Source organism: Saccopteryx leptura, chromosome 11 (assembly GCF_036850995.1).
Source record: "Saccopteryx leptura isolate mSacLep1 chromosome 11, mSacLep1_pri_phased_curated, whole genome shotgun sequence".
Lineage (NCBI taxonomy): Eukaryota > Metazoa > Chordata > Mammalia > Chiroptera > Emballonuridae > Saccopteryx > Saccopteryx leptura.
The window spans coordinates 35,937,941-35,959,273 of NC_089513.1; the positions used below are offsets into that span (position 1 = coordinate 35,937,941).

Here is a 21,333-nt window from a genome sequence, read left to right on the forward strand (position 1 = left end):
ACTGTAGCTGGTGGTGTGGTTGAAGTTTGCAAGTAGGACAAAGACTTGGTGGGGGAAATTTATGTAGGAAACATTTTTCTCGCTTATCTCCTCTTGGTGAGTACAGGAGAAAATAAGCAAGGAAGAAAAATAGATGCAGACACTCAGTAAGGTTAGTGGTTTTCAAGCAAGAGCAGACTGAATGGGATCAGTTTGCCTGAACAAGAAGAGGTGAGGGGAGATGCCTGAAGATGAAGTGTGTTTTTCAGAAGGTGACGACCAGACGTTCTTTATTGCCACCGGCGATGCATCAGCAGGCGAGTGGCTTGGACAGCAAATTAGGGCACATATGAAAAAGTATGTCCTGAAACAAAGGCTATTAAACCTTGAAATAAATTATCACAGAACACTGAGGTCTTCTTTTTTTAGACAACAAATTGTAAACTATTGAGAATGTCATCTCACAGCTGCAAGATGGGATGTATGGAGTGAAAATTTAAGACATTGTTCAGCTTTATTTGAATAAAAACTTTGCTTTACGCATACCATTCAAAATTTTTGGTAACTTAAATGTGGACATTGATCCGCTATTAAAACAACAGTTTTGCTTATTTGAATTTGCCAAGACACTGGCATTTTTTCCCTCTTATGACATTCTCAGTTTCCTTATAAGATCAAATACAAAAACATCTCTTAATAATTTAAATGCTTCGTTGAAGAAATTATTATATTAAGGGCTATGACTTTGCCTTTGTTTATTCTTATATGTTTAACTCATCACTCAGCCTAATTATATTTGAATAATACAAACTTTGAAATGTATGGACTCCGGAACTCTTTAATAGCTTCTTCCCGTCAATCTGTAACTCTCCTTAATTGCTTTCCTAGCCCGTTTACGTTATGTTTGAGGCAACCAGCTTGTGGCTAGTTCCTCACTGACCATATAATTCCTTTCTCTCCTTGTTTTTTTTTTTTTTTTTTCTTTTTGTATTTTTCTGAAGCTGGAAACGGGGAGAGACAGTCAGACAGACTCCCGCATGCGCCCGACCGGGATCCACCCGGCACGCCCACCAGGGGCGAAGCTCTGCCACCAGGGGGCGATGCTCTGCCCCTCCGGGGCGTCACTCTGCCATGACCAGAGCCACTCTAGCGCCTGGGGCAGAGGCCAAGGAGCCATCCCCAGCGCCTGGGCCATCTTTGCTCCAATGGAGCCTTGGCTGCGGGAGGGGAAGAGAGAGACAGAGAGGAAGGAGGGTGGGGGTGGAGAAGCAAATGGGCGCTTCTCCTATGTGCCCTGGCCGGGAATCGAACCCGGGTCCCCCCGCACGCCAGGCCAACGCTCTACCACTGAGCCAACCTGCCAGAGCCCCTTTCTCTCCTTTTTACTTCTCATAGAATTTTCCTACCCTAAGAGAAAACCCAGGGTCTCTGAACTGCTTTGGGAATTGTATTCTTTTGGGAATTTCTTAAATTGATTGATACTGAAGCCCTCCGCCAGTTCCCAGTCAGGAGGGAGTGCCCAGCCCCAGCTGGAGCCGCCCTGGGTGTGTGGAAAGGACTCTTGGAGGGGGTTGCTCTGGCAGCTTTGTGGCCTGAGGTTCGTAAACCAAGAGGAGGTACTATATGGGGCAAAGCAAAGGGTAATGGGATCCAAAGTGGGGCTGGCAGGGGTCCCAGACCTCTTTAGAACCTACCACTGAGCAAATATAAAACAAAGTAAACATGAAAATATCAGCCTCATTGCAGCCATTTTTCTGCTATCCCCTCAGCATTAAGGGAACATGAGTGGGGAGTTTTTGTATAGACATCTTTAAGTTTACTAAGTCATCCTTTGTTCACACGAAATAAAACTATTTTAAGAATTTAAAAGTTTCTCTCATTTATGATCCTGGTAATATAAAATACATGATAAATGTTACTGCTTTTTACTTGCTGTATCTAATGCCATGTCCTGACTTTACAAGTAGCATCAGGTCCTCAGCCTGTGTACTCTGTCATTCACAGTTATTTGTTCAGTGGTAAAATTTATTTGGTGGATGTGAAATTCTAATAAATCCCAGAATTAAGTTCTTCAATAATTTTTTTTTGTAATAGCCACTTTAGATTGTGTTTAAAAATACAGAATGTAGAGTGACACATATTTTAATTAGATATATTTTAATTAATGTTCTTTGAAAATCTAATGATTTGGCAATTTATAATGTGTGGAAAACTTATTTTAATTTTAGTTTTTTATTAGAAAATTTACAATTATACTAAAGCCAGCTTAGCTCAAAAATTGCCAAGAAAGTAATGTTTAGAGTAAACATCATTTAAGCTATTTCAAAGGCACACTGAATTACAGGGTGACTTGGCTTGTATGAGAAATTTTAGGTCCAGAAAATAGAGGATGTAAGTGATGATCAATAATTATTCATTTATTCTCATGTCTCATTGACACATTTTATATAGATGATGTTTTCTTAGTCTTGATTTTGATAGTTCCAATAAATTTTTTTTTCTGTTAGACAATAGATCGATTTACTCAGAAACTGTTCTTATTTCCAGATATGTTGTTTTTCTTTTGGGAGGTATTTATGAACATATTTCTTTGACTTATCAAGGATATATTACTCTTTGCTGCTTGTTAAGCTCAACATTTTTAACATAGTTTTATTGTTAATTTTATTTTAACCTGAATATTATTCTACCACTGAAATGAACATAAAATATAGCAAAACATTAATTGTGCATTTTTATTAAATGAAAGACATTAATATAATTATCAAACTTTATGTATATTCCATGACACATTGGTTATATTTCTTCAAAACACCTCTAGTCAGATAAGCCATGTGTAGGATAATAGATACTTATGTGGCATCTGTTTTAAATCCAATGAAAGCACCATAGTGTTATTATTTATGATCTCCCTTAAAACCTAGAAGTTACTTTTGACACCTCCCTCTCTTTCACTTCTCATATCTCACCCATAAACAAATCCTGTTTACCTCTTACATCAGGGGTCTCCAAACTTTTTACACAGGGGGCCAGTTCACTGTCCCTCAGACCGTTGGAGGGCCAGACTATAAAAAAAAAACTGAACAAATCCCTATGCACACTGCACATATCTTATTTTAAAGTAAAAAACAAAACGGGAACAAATACAATATTTAAAATAAAGAACAAGTAAATTTAAATCAACAAACTGACCAGTATTTCAGTGGGAACTATGCTCCTCTCACTGACCACCAATGAAAGAGGTGCCCCTTCCGGAAGTGCAGCGGGGGCCGGATAAATGGCCTCAGGGGGCCACATGTGGCCCGCGGGCCATAGTTTGGGGACCCCTGTCTTACATGTTTCAGAACAACATGCACCTCTCTTCTTCACCCTCTTGTCTCAGCTATTGCATTCATTTTCACACCACCTCCCCGAGTCCATTTTTTGGCTTTCTACAGTCAACTCTCCATTGTTGTCGCTGCCATCACCAAATCTGATTTTATTCCTTGTTTTCAATCTTTCCACAACTTCTCATGGTGTTCATAGGATAAAGACCAGAATCCTTAAAATGGCCCTAGGAGCCCATTTGTACCTACCCCCCCCCCCCAGGTACAGAAGACCATAAGTGGCACGAAGGCAGGGCCATGTCAGTTTCTGCTCACTGTTAGCTCTTTGATGAGGAAAGTCTTAAGAGTGTAACTTTAAAACCATTATAAGTTTTTAAGGATTGATATTCCTCTTTACCTCTTGGGCTTGTTGCTGTGTTATTTACCTATGTGACTATTTTGCTTTAAAGGTGGCAATCCTCATTCCTTTCCGTAATCGCCATGAACATCTTCCAATTTTTTTCTTGCACCTGATTCCAATGCTCCAGAAACAGCGGCTGGAATTTGCCTTTTATGTCATTGAACAGGTGAGGATATTTTTCAAAATGGTAATCAAGTCTACTAGAGCATATGTGTTTGATTAAAAATCTTTAGCTTAAGGTTAATCAGGTAACTCAAATCCTTAGTTTTATATTTGGGTATAATTGAATTTTAGGTTGAACTGTTAGTGCTATATAACACATTTTGTGAATCCATTTGTCAGTTGATGTGCTCCTATCATTTTTAATCATCTTATAGCTTACCTGATAAAGTAAATTTTTTTCTTTATTCTTTGTTTTTGCAGCTAATTTTTTTCTCTCTGAATATTTTTCTTGTCTTGGTATTTCATGCACACAATTTCTTTCATTCTTAGAGATAGTTTCCACACTTCTGTTATTTCTACTTCTGCCATTACCTAGTTTTATACTTAAAATGTCATCTTTGATTTTTTTTCTTGGTCTTTCCCCCACTCCAGTTCTCAAACATTAGGGCATTTACTGAATTTTATCACTGAATTCTATTTATAATTTCTATCACTGTACAATTTGTTTGTGTTTCAAATACATATGATTTGGGTACTTCTGGTTTTTACATTGATGAACTCATTTTATCCTGATCTTTCCTTTTTCTTCTTTACTTACACTAAACCTGACTAAAAATGTATTTCCTTATATATCAGTAGACAGAAAGTGACCTATTTTATATTATTAGATGATGGGTTTTCTTTGAGGTAAAAAATATTCAAATTTTATTCCCAGGATTGTAATATTGTGTGTTCTGACTACTCCTGTGTAATTTATTTTAAGGAATCCTTTTTTAATTTAATTTTTTAATTTCTTGCTCTTAGCGTCTTGTCTCTTATTTATTCTCCTGGGTATAGTTTTTAATACAATTTATACTTCTCTGTATGTATATCACCCTTTAAGACTTGTTCTCTGTGCATATAATGATGATATAGTACAGAGTGCATATATACTATTTTATATAACAACCTATACCATGAGAATAGGCTTTTTGAAATCTGATAACAAATAAAAAGTTTAGCTGCTTATGTGATAGCCACACGTGTGAACTTCTAGGTCAGTTTTATCAACTGTTAGTTTCCTTTTTGAAAACTTCAATTTCCATAATGTGTTGGGAAATGAGCTATCTGCCTGTGCTTTTAAAGGCATATTCTCCTGAGAGTCCAGCACCATTGAATTATTTTGTGTATGCAACTAAGAAATCTCTGCAAAGCAACTGTGATCCATATTTTACAAAGTTCTTAAGTTGGAATCTCAGCCTCGATCAATATTAATTCAGGCCGGTGTATTTGACAGTGTGTCACTTTGAGGAGTAGCATCTTTACCACAGATGAAATAGAAGAGTAATCTTTCTGCTGGACTGGTGGCCAGAAGAGCTAAGCAATGGGGGCAGCTCACAAGTGCTAGTTAAATATGGCAGACTGTACACATGTTTACCTCTTCGTCTTTTTAAACTCCTGAAATGAGAATGAAGAAAAAATATTTAAAAAACATATTAAGCCACAAGGGCAAAGAAGTAGAAGTAGTTTGGAGACTTTAGCACATTTCTGGAAGTTGAGAAGCAGGCGGACCACTGGCAACTCCCTTAGCAGAGCGAGGCTCTTCCAGCCCAAGTGCGTGGTAAGGGTGATTGTGACAAGGTTGAATCAATCTACGGGACAAACCCTGTCATTCTCAGCACTTGAAAGTTGTCACAGAAGTTGGACTGCAGCAGTGGGCTGAAGGAAGGGGATTATTTGAAAGTGTGATCACAAAACCATCAACTCCCTAGTTCCCCGGTTTTGCTTGTGTTGCCAGGTGGAATGCTCTGTTGTGTCCTGTGGAGAACGAGAATTTATTCTCTGGAGTAACAATGCTAGAGAAGGTCCTGACTGTGCTGACAGCGCTGTCCTTTGGGGCCTCAAAACAGAAGGGTTAAGTAAGCTTGTATGCTGACCTGAGGGACCCTCAGGCCTTTTTCCTGTTTGGCTTCTTGAAGACAGAATTTTTGTATGAATCTGCCCAACCTTTTCAGCTGAGGTAGGGTGTAAGTGATTTCTTCATTAGAGAAATAGATTAGCCTCAGGAAAAAGATGCCCAACCTTGTATTTGGAAGTTTCTATAGGAAAAGACCAGTTTATCACTTTATCACCTCAACAAAACCCATTTTCATTCATTCAACAGAGCAGATACAAAAGAGAACAAACCAGGTAATGCTATTTTTCTGTGGAGAGACAAGCGGTAAGTAATTGTGTAGTATGTCAGCCGGTGCTCAGAGCTAAGAGTCAGGGCAAAGGAGAGGGAGTTGTATTCTTTTATACAGAGTATTCATAGAAGACCTCTTGGTGGACGTGAGGTTGGAGCAGCCCTGAATAATGTAAAGCAGCAAGCTGGTCTGATGTCTGGGGATGTGCATTTAGCAGGGGATACACGGTGTGTGTGGGCAATGAGGTCTAGCTGGAGTGATGAATGGAAGAGATTGTGAGAGAGAAAACCAGAGAGGGATGAGAAGCAGATAATGAAAGACCTAAAAGGCCAGGGTGAGACTTGGACAATCCCACATGAGATTGGAAGACTCTAGAAGGTTTTGAGTAGAGGAATGACATGATCTAACTGTTGTGTTAACAAGATGATTGTGCAGAGAATAGACAGAGGGGAACAAGTGCTAAAACAAGAACAGTTAGAAAGCTTTTACAATTGCCCAGGTAGGAGGGATGCTGAGTTGGGCTGCTATGGGAGGAAGTGAGCACTGGTTGGGTTAGGGCTACATTATTTTTTTAATCAAGTGAGAGGCAGGCAGGCGGAGAGACAGACTCTTGCCTGTGCCCTGACCAGGATCCACCCAGCAACCCTCCTTTGGCTGATGTTCTGCCCATCTGTGGCCATTACTCGGTAGCTTGGCAACTGACTATTTTAGCACCTAAAGGTGAGGCCATGGAACCATCCTCAGCACCCAGGGCCAGCTTGCTCATTTGAGCCATGGCAGTGGGAGGGGTGAGGGGAAGAAGAGATGGAGAAGCAGATGGTCGCTTCTTCTGTGTGCCCTGACCGGGAATTGTACCTGGGATTTCCACACGCCGGGCTGACACTCTGCTGCTGAGCCAACTAGTCAGGGCCTATATTGGGTTTTGAAGTGATGTTATTTGCTGATGAGTTGGATGTGAAGCGTGAACAATGCAGACCAGTGATGCCAGGTTTTCTTGTGTATGTGTGTGTGTATGTGTTTGAGTTTAGAGTGGTATGCCATCATCCTCACACACATATGTGGCCATTTCCCTCAGCTTTTTAGTGCCTTATTCTCAAACATAAATGAGCAGTTGAGGGTCCTCAATTTTGAAGAAAGCCTCCACAAGAGGAGACAAAACCAGTCAAACAAAAGGTAGAGTAAGAAATAAAAAATAGAGACTTTGGAGGGAATAGAGGAAATCTATGAAAAGGAAAGAGCTGAACAATAGATGCTCATAATCCTTATCCACAGAGAATAAATGAATCTGTGAAACAAAAAACAGGATACTCTAAGGAGAGAATAATCAGAACAAGAAAATAATTGAAGATGAAAATGTGAGAACTAGAAGAGAACTTTCAATAGAATGGCTGGAAGATAAACTTGAGAAAACAACTCCCAGAAATAGAATGAAAACATAGGAAATCATCCTAAGAGTTCCAGTACGTCACAGGGTGACCAGCCTCTCACTGGCCCCAAGCAGCCTCAGCTCCTTACAGCCAGGCCCGTGTGTGATCTCCTGCAGTGAATAAGAGGTGGAGTGTGGGCAAGCGAACTGGAGTGGCAGCATGTGACTTTGGAGGCTGGGTCATAAACGACATTGCTGCTTCTGCTTAGTTTCTTGGATCACTCACTCTCAGGGAAGCCAGCTGCCATGTCGTTAGGATGCTCAAGCAGCCCTGTGGAGAGGAACTGACTTGCCAGTATCATCTCACTGGCCATGGGGCTGAGCCACCTTGGAAATGGATCTTCCATTGGGGGCCCAGATCGTGAAGCAGAGTTAAGGCATCTCTGCTATGCTGTCAGCAGTTCCTCTCCACAAATGCTGTGAGCATAATAAATGACTATTATATTTTTAGCCACTTAGTTTTACTGTGATTTGTTACACATCGATAGATAATGAATGCATTCACTAATTAGGATTCTGGGAAAATATATCAGCAAAAAACTGTAGGATAATGGGGAAAATAACCAAAAAAATAATATAAGAAAATTTCCCAGAAACAAAGCCATGAGTCTTCAGATTAAAGAGGCCCACATGTATACCCGAGTAAAATAGAGATCCACTATGGAACATATTATTTTGAAACTTTAGAATACAAATTTAAAAGGGGAGATATCAAAAATATTCTGTAGGAAAAATTACTGATGATTTATATCATTATTATATAAACCTGCACAGCAATGATGATAGCTAGAAGACTATGGAGTCGTGCCTTTAAAATCTAGGGGAAAGTAATTTCCAACGTAGAACTTTTTTACCCAGCCAAAATATCAATCAAGTGTGAGGATAGACTTATGGCATTTTCAATTATTCATGGACTACAAAATTTTTTCCATGGACCCTTAAGAAGCTGCTGAGGGATGTGCCTTAGCAGACTGAGGAAGCTAAGTAAAAGGTACAGAAAAATCTAGAGAATGAAGAACTCCCAGGATGATAAGTCGTACATGGTCAGACCAATCCAGACTGGAGCAAGAACTGTGGGCAGTAGGAGCTAGAGCTGGGTTTGGTGGGTGAGGAAAGAACTAATAGTGGATTTGATGTGTTTGAATGATTACATCAATTATTAATAGATATAGGGCATATTTATTTGGGATTTTATGCAAAGTAATAGAAAACTAAGAAAACAAAAGACAGTTCTTAATTCCAGTTTGAGAAAGAAAACTAATAATTCACTTAGCCCTCAAGAAATATTTCCATTATCCTAATAATAGAAACACTATTGACTTAACCAAAACTTATGATATAACTATATATTTTGGGAGAATGGATGGAGAGGCAGTGAGTGTGATAGTGTAGATCCTTCAAAACCATAAGAAGTCGCCCTGGCCGGTTGGCTCAGCGGTAGAGCGTCGGCCTAGTGTGCGGAGGACCCGGGTTCGATTCCCGGCCAGGGCACACAGGAGAAGTGCCCATTTGCTTCTCCACCCCTCCGCCGCGCCTTCCTCTCTGTCTCTCTCTTCCCCTCCTGCAGCCAAGGCTCCATTGGAGCAAAGATGGCCTGGGCGCTGGGGATGGCTCTGTGGCCTCTGCCTCAGGCGCTAGAGTGGCTCTGGTCGCAACATGGCGACGCCCAGGATGGGCAGAGCATCGCCCCCTGGTGGGCGTGCCGGGTGGATCCCGGTCAGGCGCATGCGGGAGTCTGTCTGACTGTCTCTCCCTGTTTCCAGCTTCAGAAAAATGCAAAAAAAAACCAAAAAAAAAAAACCATAGGAAGTCAATAGACAATACCAAAAGTCTAATGAATGTCTAATGAAGCAAGGACATATCAGAACTCTCATTATGTTGAAATATGCAGTTAAGTACTAGAATAAACTGTTAGAGGAGCAGAAATGTATTGATTTGGAGCATGAAGATGGGTAAGAAATATCACTTTTTATTTTCATTATAAGCCATTATGTATACATTTAATAAAAACAAACTTTTAGCAGGCTTAATTCACTTTGCTTTTCTTGTATGATATAAAATTATGTAGTGTCCACAGCTGGAGTCTGGGTCATCTGCACAGAAACTCTGGTGTGGGTCTCTACAAATGGCCAGTAAATTCTTGATAGGGAACAGTCTCGTCCTAGAGGTCAGGGATGAGATAGCTGTAGGTCTTAGGGTTGGCATCAAAAGTGTCCTTGGCAAAGTGCCCAGGGTGGCAATGCCGCTGCTGGCCGAGGCGTAGCAATCGTCAATACCGGCCATCAGCAGCAGCTTCTTGGACACGGGCTGAGGTGACGCCATTGCCCCTGGGGCCGGGATGAGACACATCATCACAGAGCCACAGGGCCGGTCACCTTGCAGGGGATGGTGTGGGGCTTGCTGATCTTGTTCCCCAGTAACCTCGCCCCATCTGGACAAAGAGCTTGGCCAGGATGATGGCCTCAATGATGCCACTGCTGCTTCCTTTGAACTCTGACACCCAGACCAACATGTCCATTGTAGTTCCCGATAGTGACAAATGCCTTGCACGGGGTCCTCTGGCTAGTCTGTGTCTGTTTTTGCACCAGCCTAATCTTCAAAACCTCAGCCTTCGAGGATGCCCCAAGGGAAGTGTCAGTGATTTCAAATTCCTTGATGGGCAGGGAGAAGAGAGAGGTCTACGCCAGGGACCTGCTCTTCATATTCTTTCCCAAGCAGTCCAGCGTGCTGCAGGGATCCACTCCCGTCCTTGGCCTTGCCTCCATGAGCTCTGGGGCCTCAGCCTCGACCCTGGCTCTGGCCACGACCTCAGTCCTGGATGCTGGTGCCAAATCCTCCAGAGAAGCCACCACAGCCTCTCATTCCAGGGTCCCTGGCCTCTGCACCCTCCGACAGCATCATGGCCACTTGGTGTTTCCTCGGAGAAGGAGTAATAAAAACAAATTTCAAAATTTTAAAGGAAAATAGTTCAAACTGATGTTGATGTACCAGTAATAACATTATAATTTAATCGCCTTTCTCTTTTATTCTCTCCATTTCATTAGCGAAGAAAGAAACTGTGAAAAGTAAAGTGGTTTTTATTACCTGCTGTTAGTGCAGGATCCAGGATTTGAAAATTAGTTTTTCACCCTTGAGCAACACTCCGGTGCTAACTGCATCATATGTCTCCTTCGCTTCTGTCATAGTCCTTTCTTGTTTTATGCTTTGGAAATTATGTTGAGAACTGTAGCTAAAGCCTAGGTGATTGCTGTTTAATTTTCTTTAGATACAGAATGAAACTTTTTTATTGTCAATGTACCTTAATATAATTTCTGTTATAAAAAAAGGTAAGTGGTTATAATATAGAAAGTTGGGATCTATGCCATAAGTTTCCATTTTTTGTTTCATAAATATTCTTGGTATTTGCTATGAGCAAGAATAATAAAAATAGGAACTATCTGTTCTCCATGCATTTTAATGTATTTTCCCTAGTAATAAGAGAAAATGGTTCTAGTAAAAGAAGTTAGATTTTCTGTGATAAGTTCCAATTGTTTTGGTCTCTGAAACTGTCTTTGTCTTTATTATAAGTATTAGTAATCAAATTTAGCTCTCCCTGGCCTTGTTATATAAGAGGAGGGACCATTTGCTTCTCTTAGTTTTGATAGCATGTGGGAAGCTTAAAAAAAATGCAGCCTCTATGATTTTTTTTTCCAAAATATTTTATTTATTGATTTTACATAGAAAGGAGCTGGGGGGGGAACGCAAAGTTATTGCTTCACTCTTAGCTGTTCATTGGTTGCTTGTGGTATGTGCTTTGACCTGGCAAGCCCAGGGTTTTGAACAGGTGACCTCCGCTTTCCAGGTTGACACTTTATCCACTGTGCCACCACAGGGCAGGCACAGCCTCTATGATTTTTAATGGCTTTATTTTTTTCTGGTTATAAATAATCTATATTCTGATATATTAGAAGTAAAATAGAAACATATATGCTATCATTATATAAATGTGGTGATCAACCAATGGACTAGAATAATGACATTGTTTTCTTAGAATTTACCAAGTATAAAATAATGTAAGTAAATTTAAATGGTATAGTTGAACATCCATAAGTAGGTTTATTATTTTATCTATTTGATTCAGATGTATTTATTATTTGACAATGATTTAACAACTTAAGAAAATTTGGAAAACAATCAGATGACAAAGCCTAAGTAGCATTTCTGTTTTCCTCCCTGTGAAGACCGGTACACAGCCGTTTAACCGTGCAATGCTTTTCAATGTGGGCTTCAAAGAAGCCATGAAAGACAGTGTGTGGGACTGTGTCATCTTCCATGACGTGGATCATCTACCCGAAAACGATCGGAACTATTATGGATGTGGAGAAATGCCACGTCATTTTGCAGCAAAGCTGGATAAATACATGTATATGTAAGTAATGTGCAGTCCTCCTGAAATTATGTAATAGTGTATATATGTATGCAAAACCATATCATCAGAACAGTATCATCATTCTGTGTCAGCATCTGAGATTGTTGATAGCCTGAAGAGTATGTTTAACTCCAACCTGTCCTCAGAGAAAGGCAGGCTGTAGGACCATCTAGGTTCTTCCTCCTGCAGAGTTTCGTGTGGGGTGATGGGAAAAAGCCTGGCTTCTAGAGTCAAGCAAATGTGGCTTTAACTTCTGATTTCCACACTTAAGTTGTAGGATTTGATCAGTTACTTGTATCTCTGAACATTGGTTTCCTCATTCATTGGAGTATAGAGCCCATGTACAGGACTGCTGTGTGATCACATATGCTGGGTCTGCCCTGTGTAGATCACAGCACCTGTGTGTCTCCCTTCTGCTTCACCTTCTGCAGAGTATCATCTTTCTAAGCTATGGATTCTTGACATGCTTTCAATAATAAGAAACAAATGTTTTCATTCTCTGGTGATACATTGTAATGTAAAAAGTCATCAGAGCTGTGACAGTACCTTTTTTATTTTTATTTTTTCAATTACTGTTTACATTTAAAATCTGTATTAGTTTCAGGTGTACAGCATAGTGGTTAGATAATCATATACTTTACAAAGTGTTCCCCCTGAATTTCCTGTGCCTACCTGGCACAACACATAGATGTTACACTGTTATGGGCTATATTCCATATACTGTACCTTACATCTCTGGGACTATTTTGTAACTGCCAGTCTGTACTTCCTGATCCCTTCAACTTTTTCAACCAGTCCCTCGACCACCCTCCTTGCTGGCACCCATCAGTCTATTCTCTGTCTCTATGAGTCTGTTTTGTTTTGTTTATTTGTTTATTTTATTCTTTAGATTCCACATGTAAGTGACATCATAAAGTATTTGTCTTTCTCTGCCTGACTTATTTCACTTAGCATAATACCCTCTGTGTTCATTCATGCTATCACAAATGATAAGATTTCATTCTTTTCCATAGCTGAGGAATATTCTATTGTATAAATGTACCACAGCTTTTTTATCCACTCGTCTATTGATGGGTACTTGTGTTGCTTTCATATTTTGACTATTGCAAATAATGCTGCAATGAACATAGAGGTGCATTCTAGGGGTCTTTAGGTTATGACACAGTTCCATTCCTACGACAGTGATGTAAATCGAAACACATCCTAGCCTAAGTCGCTTACCTATCCTAATACAGTTGTAAAATCATAAACTAGAACATAAAAACACAACTAAGCCAACCAAAGCACACAATGGAACACTTGCGCTTTTAACAGTTCAAAAGGTTTAGGTAAGTGTACTGGGACGCCAACTCCCTCACTCATGCACCGTTACCACATATTCTTCTGCAGGGCACAGCCCAGCTAGTTCGCCACGTAGTCTGTAAGGACGATGCTAACGGCGTAAGCTGAAACACTCACGTCTCAATATTTTTAAGTCTTTATGGGAGTGAGCATCATAAACTTGAAATGTCATAGATCGAGACTGTTGTAACCTGAGGACCCCCTGTGTATCCTTTTGAATTACTGTTTGGGTTGTTCTGGATATATATCCAGAAGTAGAATCACTGGGTCATATGGCAGTTTCTTTTTTCTGTTTTGGGAGTTCCATTTTTAACTTTTTGTTGTTGTTTTTTTTTACAGAGACAGAGAGTGAGTCAGAGAGAGGGATAGACAAGGACAGATAGACAGGAATGGAGAGAGATGAGAAGCATCAATCATTACTTTTTCATTGCACGTTGCAACACCTTAGTTGTTCATTGATTGCTTTCTCATATGTGCCTTGACCGTGGGCCTTCAGCAGACCAAGTAACCCCTTGCTCGAGCCAGCGACCTTGGGTTCAGGCTGGTGGGCTTTTTGCTCAAACCAGATGAGCCCGCGCTCAAGCTGGCGACCTCGGGGTCTCGAACCTGGGTCCTCTTGCATCCCAGTCCGACGCTCCATCCACTGCACCACCGCCTGGTCAGGCCATTTTTAACTTTTTGAGGAACTTCTATACTATTTTCCACAGTGGCTGCACCAGTCTGCATTCCCACCAATAGTGTATGATGGTTCCCTTTTCTTCACATCCTGGCCAACACTTACTGTTTACTGTTTTATTGATGACAGCCATTCTGACAGGTGTGAGATGGTATCTCACTGGTTTTGATTTGCCTTTCTCAGATGATTAGTGACATTGAACATCTTTTCATGTGTTTATTAGCCATCTTTATGCCCTTTTTGGAGAAGTGTCTATTTAGGTCTCTGCCCATTTTTAAATTGGATTGTTTGTTTTTTGATGTTGAATTATATGAGTTCTTTATAAATTCTGAATATTAACTCCTTATCAGATGTATCATTGACAAATAGTTCTCCCATTCGGTGGGATGCTGTGACAGTGACCTAAATTGACATTCAAGCATGCATGTCTAATCTAGGAAAGAGATCACAGTTTTCATTTGCTAATGGAAGTGGGGAGCAAAGAAAACAGCCCGGAGCAGGGGAGGTTATTCCCCTGTGACAGTTTTGCCTGCTCCCCGACCTACAGAGTAGAGAGAGGCAGTGCTGTGGCCAGGTGAATCAGCACTGAAACAGGAAAAGAATGGCTTTATCTTGTTTTGCTGGTTGTTGTCATCATTAGAAACCTTTTCCTTAACATCACAGTATCTGAGCTTCAAGTCTGGCATTACCGTGGGAAGGTCATTCAGGTTCAGGATCCGGTTCTTAGCACTTCTGGAAATGATTTTGGTCAGCCGGCTGAAATCAAATTGGATTGATTTTCACTTAAAAAATATCATAAAGGTTATATAAACTTAAGAATTCTTAATTATCTTTTTAACTTGAAAACATTAATTTCTAATGAATAAAATATTTATATCTACGTAGACTAGTCCTAGGGTTAGTAAGGTATCTCGGACAGAAATTAGAATGCTAGCCTGGGGAGATGGTAGCGGGTCAGGGAATGGCTGGGTGGTGCCAACTTTAGCCATGGGCCGAAGCCTGACGCAGCATCTCTGCCCAGCAGTCATGCCCACGCTCTCGTGGCTGCTGACCAGAAAGCTCAAGTCCCATATTAGTGTCTTTTCCTTTGTGGACAGTGCAAGATAAACACCACTAGGTTTTTGCTTGTTGACCTAATGTTTTTATTCTTTAATTTATCTATTGTGCCTTCATTTTATCTAATATCGTTCCATTCTGGTTATAGTCCAATTGATTGTTTCCACTTAAGCAGAACAATAAATGGAATTAATGGGCTTGCCGATGTACAAATGTCAATATATACACACACACATACAGTTATACATATCTACTGATCTCAGGATTCTTCCAAACCACTAGCTTGGGCAGGAATGATGCAGCTGGTGTGGGAAACAACTGTGCCAGGAATGCTTATCGACCCTCTTGAATCCCAACCAGTGTTATTACTAGAATGCTAACTCCCCAGGTGTGAGCCTCGTGAGGTCTCCTGGAACACAAGGGCTGTCTTTGGGGCCGTGTTGCTGTTACTGTCTTGGCCCGGGATGGGGCCAAGATCGCTTGCTCCTGCAGCCCTCGCATTCCATGCAGGAGCGGCCTATTCCACCTTTTGTGGCCACACAAGATCCCAGCTGGCACGTCGGCCTGGCGTGCGGGGGACTCGGGTTCGATTCCCGGCCAGGGCACATAGGAGAAGCGCCCATTTGCTTCTCCACTGCCCCCCTCTTTCCTCTCTGTCTCTCTCTTCCCCTCCCGCAGCCAAGGCTCCATTGGAGCAAAGATGGCCCGGGCGCTGGGGATGGCTCCTTGGCCTCTGCCCCAGGCGCTAGAGTGGCTCTGGTCGCGGCAGAGCGACGCCCGGAGGGGCAGAGCATCGCCCCTGGTGGGCATGCCGGGTGGATCCCCGTCGGGCGCATGCGGGAGTCTGTCTGACTGTCTCTCCCCGTTTCCAGCTTCAGAAAAATACAAAAAAAAAAAAAAAAGATCCCAGCTGGCAGACAGCACCTCTTCCCCACAGGGAATGAGGCGAGAATTTCTTCAGCAAAAAAGTGGAATCTGCTTCCTCCCTTTCTCTGAGGCAACTGTGCTGTGGCCCTGGCCAGATTTTCTTCAGCTGGGTTTTCGGATGCTGTGCACGGTTGTGCTTTCTCTCCTGGCCCTCCAAGTGGCCTGGCCCTTTAAGGGGCCCTAGCGTACTACTTCCCAATAGCACACACTTGGGGCCATAAGAATTACTCAAGTCGACAAGTCTAGGGATGCTACTTCAATATCAGAAGTCCAATCTGCACCTAAATGAATAACTGTTTGATAAAGTCCTTGGAGTATGAGTTAGGGAAAGTTAAGGAAATAAAATCAAAATTAAAAGAATATATATAGTCATTTGTCAGAGAAAGACAGATACTGTATGATTACACTTATATGTGGAATCTAAAAAGAAACAGCCCAAAAAACCGAACTCATAGATACAGAGAACAGGTTAAGAGATGAGTGAAATGTAAAAGCAGTTCAAGATACAAGCTTCCAGTTATGAGATAAGTAAGTTCTGGGATGTAATGTATACTCTGTTGTATATTTGCAAGTGGCTAAGAGAGTAGATACTGAAACTTCTCAGCACAAAAAAAATAAATTTTCTGGTTGTGTATGGTGATGACTGTTAACTAGACTTATTTTGGTAATTATTCTGCAGTATATATCAAACCACTGTGTTGTACAACTAAAACTAATACAATGTTTTATCTCATTTATATCTCAATAGAAAAAGTCATTTCTCCTGAATATTAGTACATTGAAATAAATATATTTGTAAACATTCATGCATATTTTGGGAATACAATCCAAACAGATATATTATAGAAACAGGAAGCTTGTCATTTTAAAATTAAATACCAGACTTGTCTTTACTAATATACATTTATCCTGGTCTGTAAATAATGCATTTATAATTAAGTTCTATTAACTTAGAAAATTTTATTAGCTTAGCAACATCTAGCATTGCATGTACAGCTATTGATGAATTTAATCATGTTTACTTTGCTATAAAAATTAACAATTTTTGAACATTGGGTTTGAGTATTATATAAAGTAGCAATAGTATATATTAAATTCAATTACCATCTATTTTATTTTGTGTTTTATGTAACACATATAGATGTACTTTTTCTCACTAGAATATAAAAATGTTTTGTTTCTTGGGGTACTTCACATTTCCCAGAATGTGATTTAATCAACATAATTATTTATTTGGAAAGTAGGGGTATATTTTGCAAGCCACATAAAAGACTGAAAACTTGATTTCATGCGGCAAACTGTTTTGATTTTATTTTTAGGATGCTATATTCTGCTTTCTTTTTAGTCTCCCATATAAAGAGTTTTTTGGTGGTGTAAGTGGACTGACAGTGGAACAATTTAGAAAAATCAATGGTTTTCCTAATGCCTTCTGGGGCTGGGGAGGAGAAGATGATGACCTTTGGAATAGGTATGTTGAGATACAAATTGCTTAATAACAGAATTTCTCTAAATTTTCTTCCTGTTAGGTAAATTGTCCTTTGCTATTCCAAGAAAAGATTCTTTGGGATGGAAAATTTTTGAGATTCCTAAATCCTACTTTGTGTTTCTCTTTTTTTTTGTCCACTAAGAGGGTCTTCTGAAATTGACAGCATACACATTAGCGCATTCTTTTGCTTTTAAAATTGAACTCATATCATCAATGTTTATGTCAGATTTTATTTCTTTATATTTTTATTTCCTTGTCTTATAGAGTTCACTATGCTGGATATAATATAACAAGACCAGAGGGAGACCTGGGAAAGTACAAATCCATTCCTCATCATCATCGAGGTGAAGTCCAGTTTTTAGGACGGTAAGTTTAGTATTGTCTTCAGATAACAAGGTTTATTCATGTATGAAAGACTGAAAATATACATTGCACCCGAAAACATATTCTAAAGAAAATTTTCTATCAATAGCATTTTTTATAGAAGGAAAGCATTTTTGTGCTTGTGTTGAAGATATATACATATGTTTGCATACATACATATTTATGTTAATATATTAAAGAGCCTAATTATTTATATAAAAAGTGTTTTCTAAACATAAAATACATTTTATTTCTTAAGGATGTCTAAGTCATAAGGGTACAGAATAATTTTTTCATGTGTATTTTAAGACTCATAAAAATGCTAATTTAGAACAATGGTTTAAAAAAATGGTTTAGAAAGGTTCTTAATTATGTTTGAGAACCCAAAATTGTAAAGAGCTCTGAATGCTTTAATATGTAAGAGCATATTCCCCACCAATTTTTCTTTTTGAATGTGTTTCTGTCACTTTTTATTGTTTCTCTCTCACACTATAGGTACAAATTGCTAAGGTATTCAAAAGAGCGCCAGTACATCGATGGATTGAACAATTTAGCATACATGCCAAAAATACTCATTGATAGGTTGTATACAAACATATCTGTAAACCTCATGCCAGAGTTAGCACCAGTTGAAGACTATTAAAGAAGTCGCTGTCATGGCAGGATAGACCACAATGCTGGATCATAAACTTAGAGTGCACTCTTAATGGAGGTCAATGAATGGGGGTGTCACAGTGCCCAGTTCTGTAGAAGAGCCAGCAGTCCTCCGTGATTACAGTGTGGGGTTACCCACAGTCAGCCTTCTTCCTCCCGTCCTCGGCTCTGACTCACCCCCATGGCGAGCACTGTGGAGACCAGATGCCATTGCTTAAGACTGGAAGTTAAGAGCTCCCTGCAAAGAAAAAATTTTTATACTGAAATCTATAATTTAATTCAAGAGAATGCTTTATTTCTGTTTAAACATATTTTGTACATATGTGATATAAAATAATGTGTTTAAATGTTGAAAAACAACATGTGTTGCAGTTTTGCATGTAATTGGTTATGCCTTTATTGGACTTTTATAGACAATTTTTATTTGCATGGAAAAAATAAATTTATGTCACTAAACAAAGGTTAACCCTTGTGTGAAATGAAGGAACTGTCAATAATTGACAGCTGACTAATACAGTAAACTGTTATACTAGTTTTGAGCTTTAGAACTTTAGCCTTCTGTGTGGGAGAAGTCACAGCTTACTTAGGGTCCTAAAGGGTAAGAAGAAATGGCTTCAACAGCTTTTCTTCCTGCCAGGATCACTTATATTTTTCCTTGCTTGCAATCTCATCAGATTTTGCTAAGTCACAACCATAATGTTTATGCATATTGCATGAGTCTTACCAAGAAAATCTTAAAAGTTGTGATGTGACGTGACCTAAAGGACCTCTTTATGTTGTTTTTCATGTGCCTCTGGTGTCAGGGATTTTGTGCCTCAAAAAATGTTCCCAAGATTACGTGTGTTTGTACACTGTTTGTTTGTTTTAGTTAATAGCAAACAGCACTTTGATTAGTTCCAGTTCAGAAGAGCCAAAAATTTTTTTTATTTAAAAAGAAATCAAGACAATTTTTAAAAAGAATGAGTTATATGGAAAACCCAATAGTACTTATAATATACAAATGAATTATACTCTTAGATAAGAAATTAAATATTCTATTTTTATGAAGATAAAGACTTAGTAGATAAAAAATAAATTTTAGGTTTAATCTCAGACTCATAGAATTTTAAGCTTGGAGGGATTCTTTTTAATGTTGGCCAATTTCATTCAAATTGCATTTTTTTTTCACTTTTAAGAAATTAAATCTCTAATGTTAATTATTAAAATTTCCTCACTAAAAGCATAATTTAATACAATTATAATACATAATCAGTTATTTAAAAACATTGATGTTATAAAGCACTTCTCAGAAAACAGGTCTTACTACCTAACATCAATATTACATTATTTGAATTTGGATGAAGTTTTTATGGGAAAACCAAACAATGTTTTTACTTTGAAAATTATCAGTTATTGTTAACCAAAGATTCTTTAAAATATCTTAGGGTATTTTCACAAATTTAAAACAAAAAATTGTATATCTATACAGTGAATCTTCAACAACAACGAAGAACAATAAAAATCTGTATTTGAGAGATATTTGGATAATATTTGCCTCATGGATTATTCACCTAAAATAGAAATATGGTTGTTTATCTCAGGTTGTACATTTAATTTTTGAGGTTGGTATTTTCTATGGCAATATTAGTAACACAAAGGATCACAAGCCAAATTGTAAAATAATTGAAATTCTTGTACAGGCAGTCTCTGGGTTGTAAACAAGATAGTTTCTGTAGGTTTGAAAATATTTAAGTGTTTATATGCACAGAGAGGTAGAAATAAATACTATTTTAAGACAAACATCTTTCTGCCTGACCAGGCGGTGGTGCAGTGGATAGAGCTTTGGACTGGGATGTGGAGGACCCAAGTTCGAAGCCCCGAGGTCACCAGCTTGAGCATGGACTCATCCGGCTTGAGTGTGGGCTCATCCAGCTTGAGCGCAGGGTCACTGGCTTGAGCATGGGATCATAGACATGACCCCATGGTTGCCGGCTTGAGAAGGAGTCACTTGCTTTGCTGTAGCCCCCTGGTCAAGGCACATATGAGAAAGCAATCAAAGAACAACTAAGGTGTCGCAATGAAGAATTGATGCTTCTCATCTCTCTCCCTTCCTGTCTGTCTGTCCCTCTCTCTGACTCTCTTTTTGTCTCTGTCAAAAAAAAAAAAAAAAAAGACAAACATCTTTCTAAGTTGCATTTAATAGGTAAATGTAAAGAAAGGTAAATGTACCTGTTCCAACTTACATACAAATTCAACTTAAGAACAAACCTCTAACCTATCTTATTCATAACCTGGGGACTGCCTGTACTTTGAGAAAACTAATAGCTCTTTACTATGATACCAAACAGAATTTCTCCACATTTTTTTCTTAGAAACATTTCCAAAATATTTGTCTTTAATTTTTTTTGTTCATACTGAAAATAATGAAAATCAAACCTTCTGAAAAGTAAATTTGTTCTTAATTTGTCTGTTCATTTTCTGTCTCTCATAGTCAATGTAGTTTTTTTTTAATTCAATGCAATTAAAGAAAGTAAATTGGGAAAGTTACCATTTGTTGATCACTAACAAGATAGTAGAGGCATAGGAGCGTAATTAATCCATAAAATAATTAAATAATTATGTATTTCAGTTTTGGGAAAAATTAGGGCTGTTTCTGAGTCTTATTAAAAAAACTTTTTTTTTTTTTTAATGTGGAGCTGCTCACATTTTGGAATCTTTTCATTCTGATATGTATTTTACAATTTCAAGAGAACTCAGTTCTACTAGTATCGGCCTTATTTTATTGGATTAACTCTAATAGTAATTTTTGTTTTCAGAGTGGGCCATGAATATTTTGCTTTTTGCAGTTTTGAATATGGTGTGTCATTCTATGAAAATTGTCTTATTAGTTTGCTTTTTGTCTTTTGCATTTTGTTTGTTTTGCTTTTAAACTATAGACTTAAAATTAATTATTGTCTATAGTGACTTAATATGTTTCAATAAAAG

The 21,333-nt window shown here is 38.9% G+C and overlaps 1 protein-coding gene across 2 annotated transcripts in view; it reads left to right on the forward strand.

The window, feature by feature from the left end:
* The window catches only part of B4GALT6 (beta-1,4-galactosyltransferase 6), a 71,410-nt gene extending 50,884 nt beyond the window's left edge, over positions 1–20,526 (forward strand). Inside the window, exons 5-9 of one of the 2 annotated variants that reach the window (XM_066352834.1) lie at positions 3,755–3,871; positions 11,679–11,866; positions 17,212–17,334; positions 17,617–17,718; positions 18,211–20,526. In XM_066352834.1, coding sequence (XP_066208931.1) covers positions 3,755–3,871; positions 11,679–11,866; positions 17,212–17,334; positions 17,617–17,718; positions 18,211–18,358 — 678 coding nt within the window. In that variant the 3' untranslated portion in view covers positions 18,359–20,526. The remainder of the gene's footprint in view (positions 1–3,754; positions 3,872–11,678; positions 11,867–17,211; positions 17,335–17,616; positions 17,719–18,210) is intronic. The other variant, XM_066352835.1, reaches the window with a different exon arrangement.
* Positions 20,527–21,333: the final 807 nt, after the last annotated feature.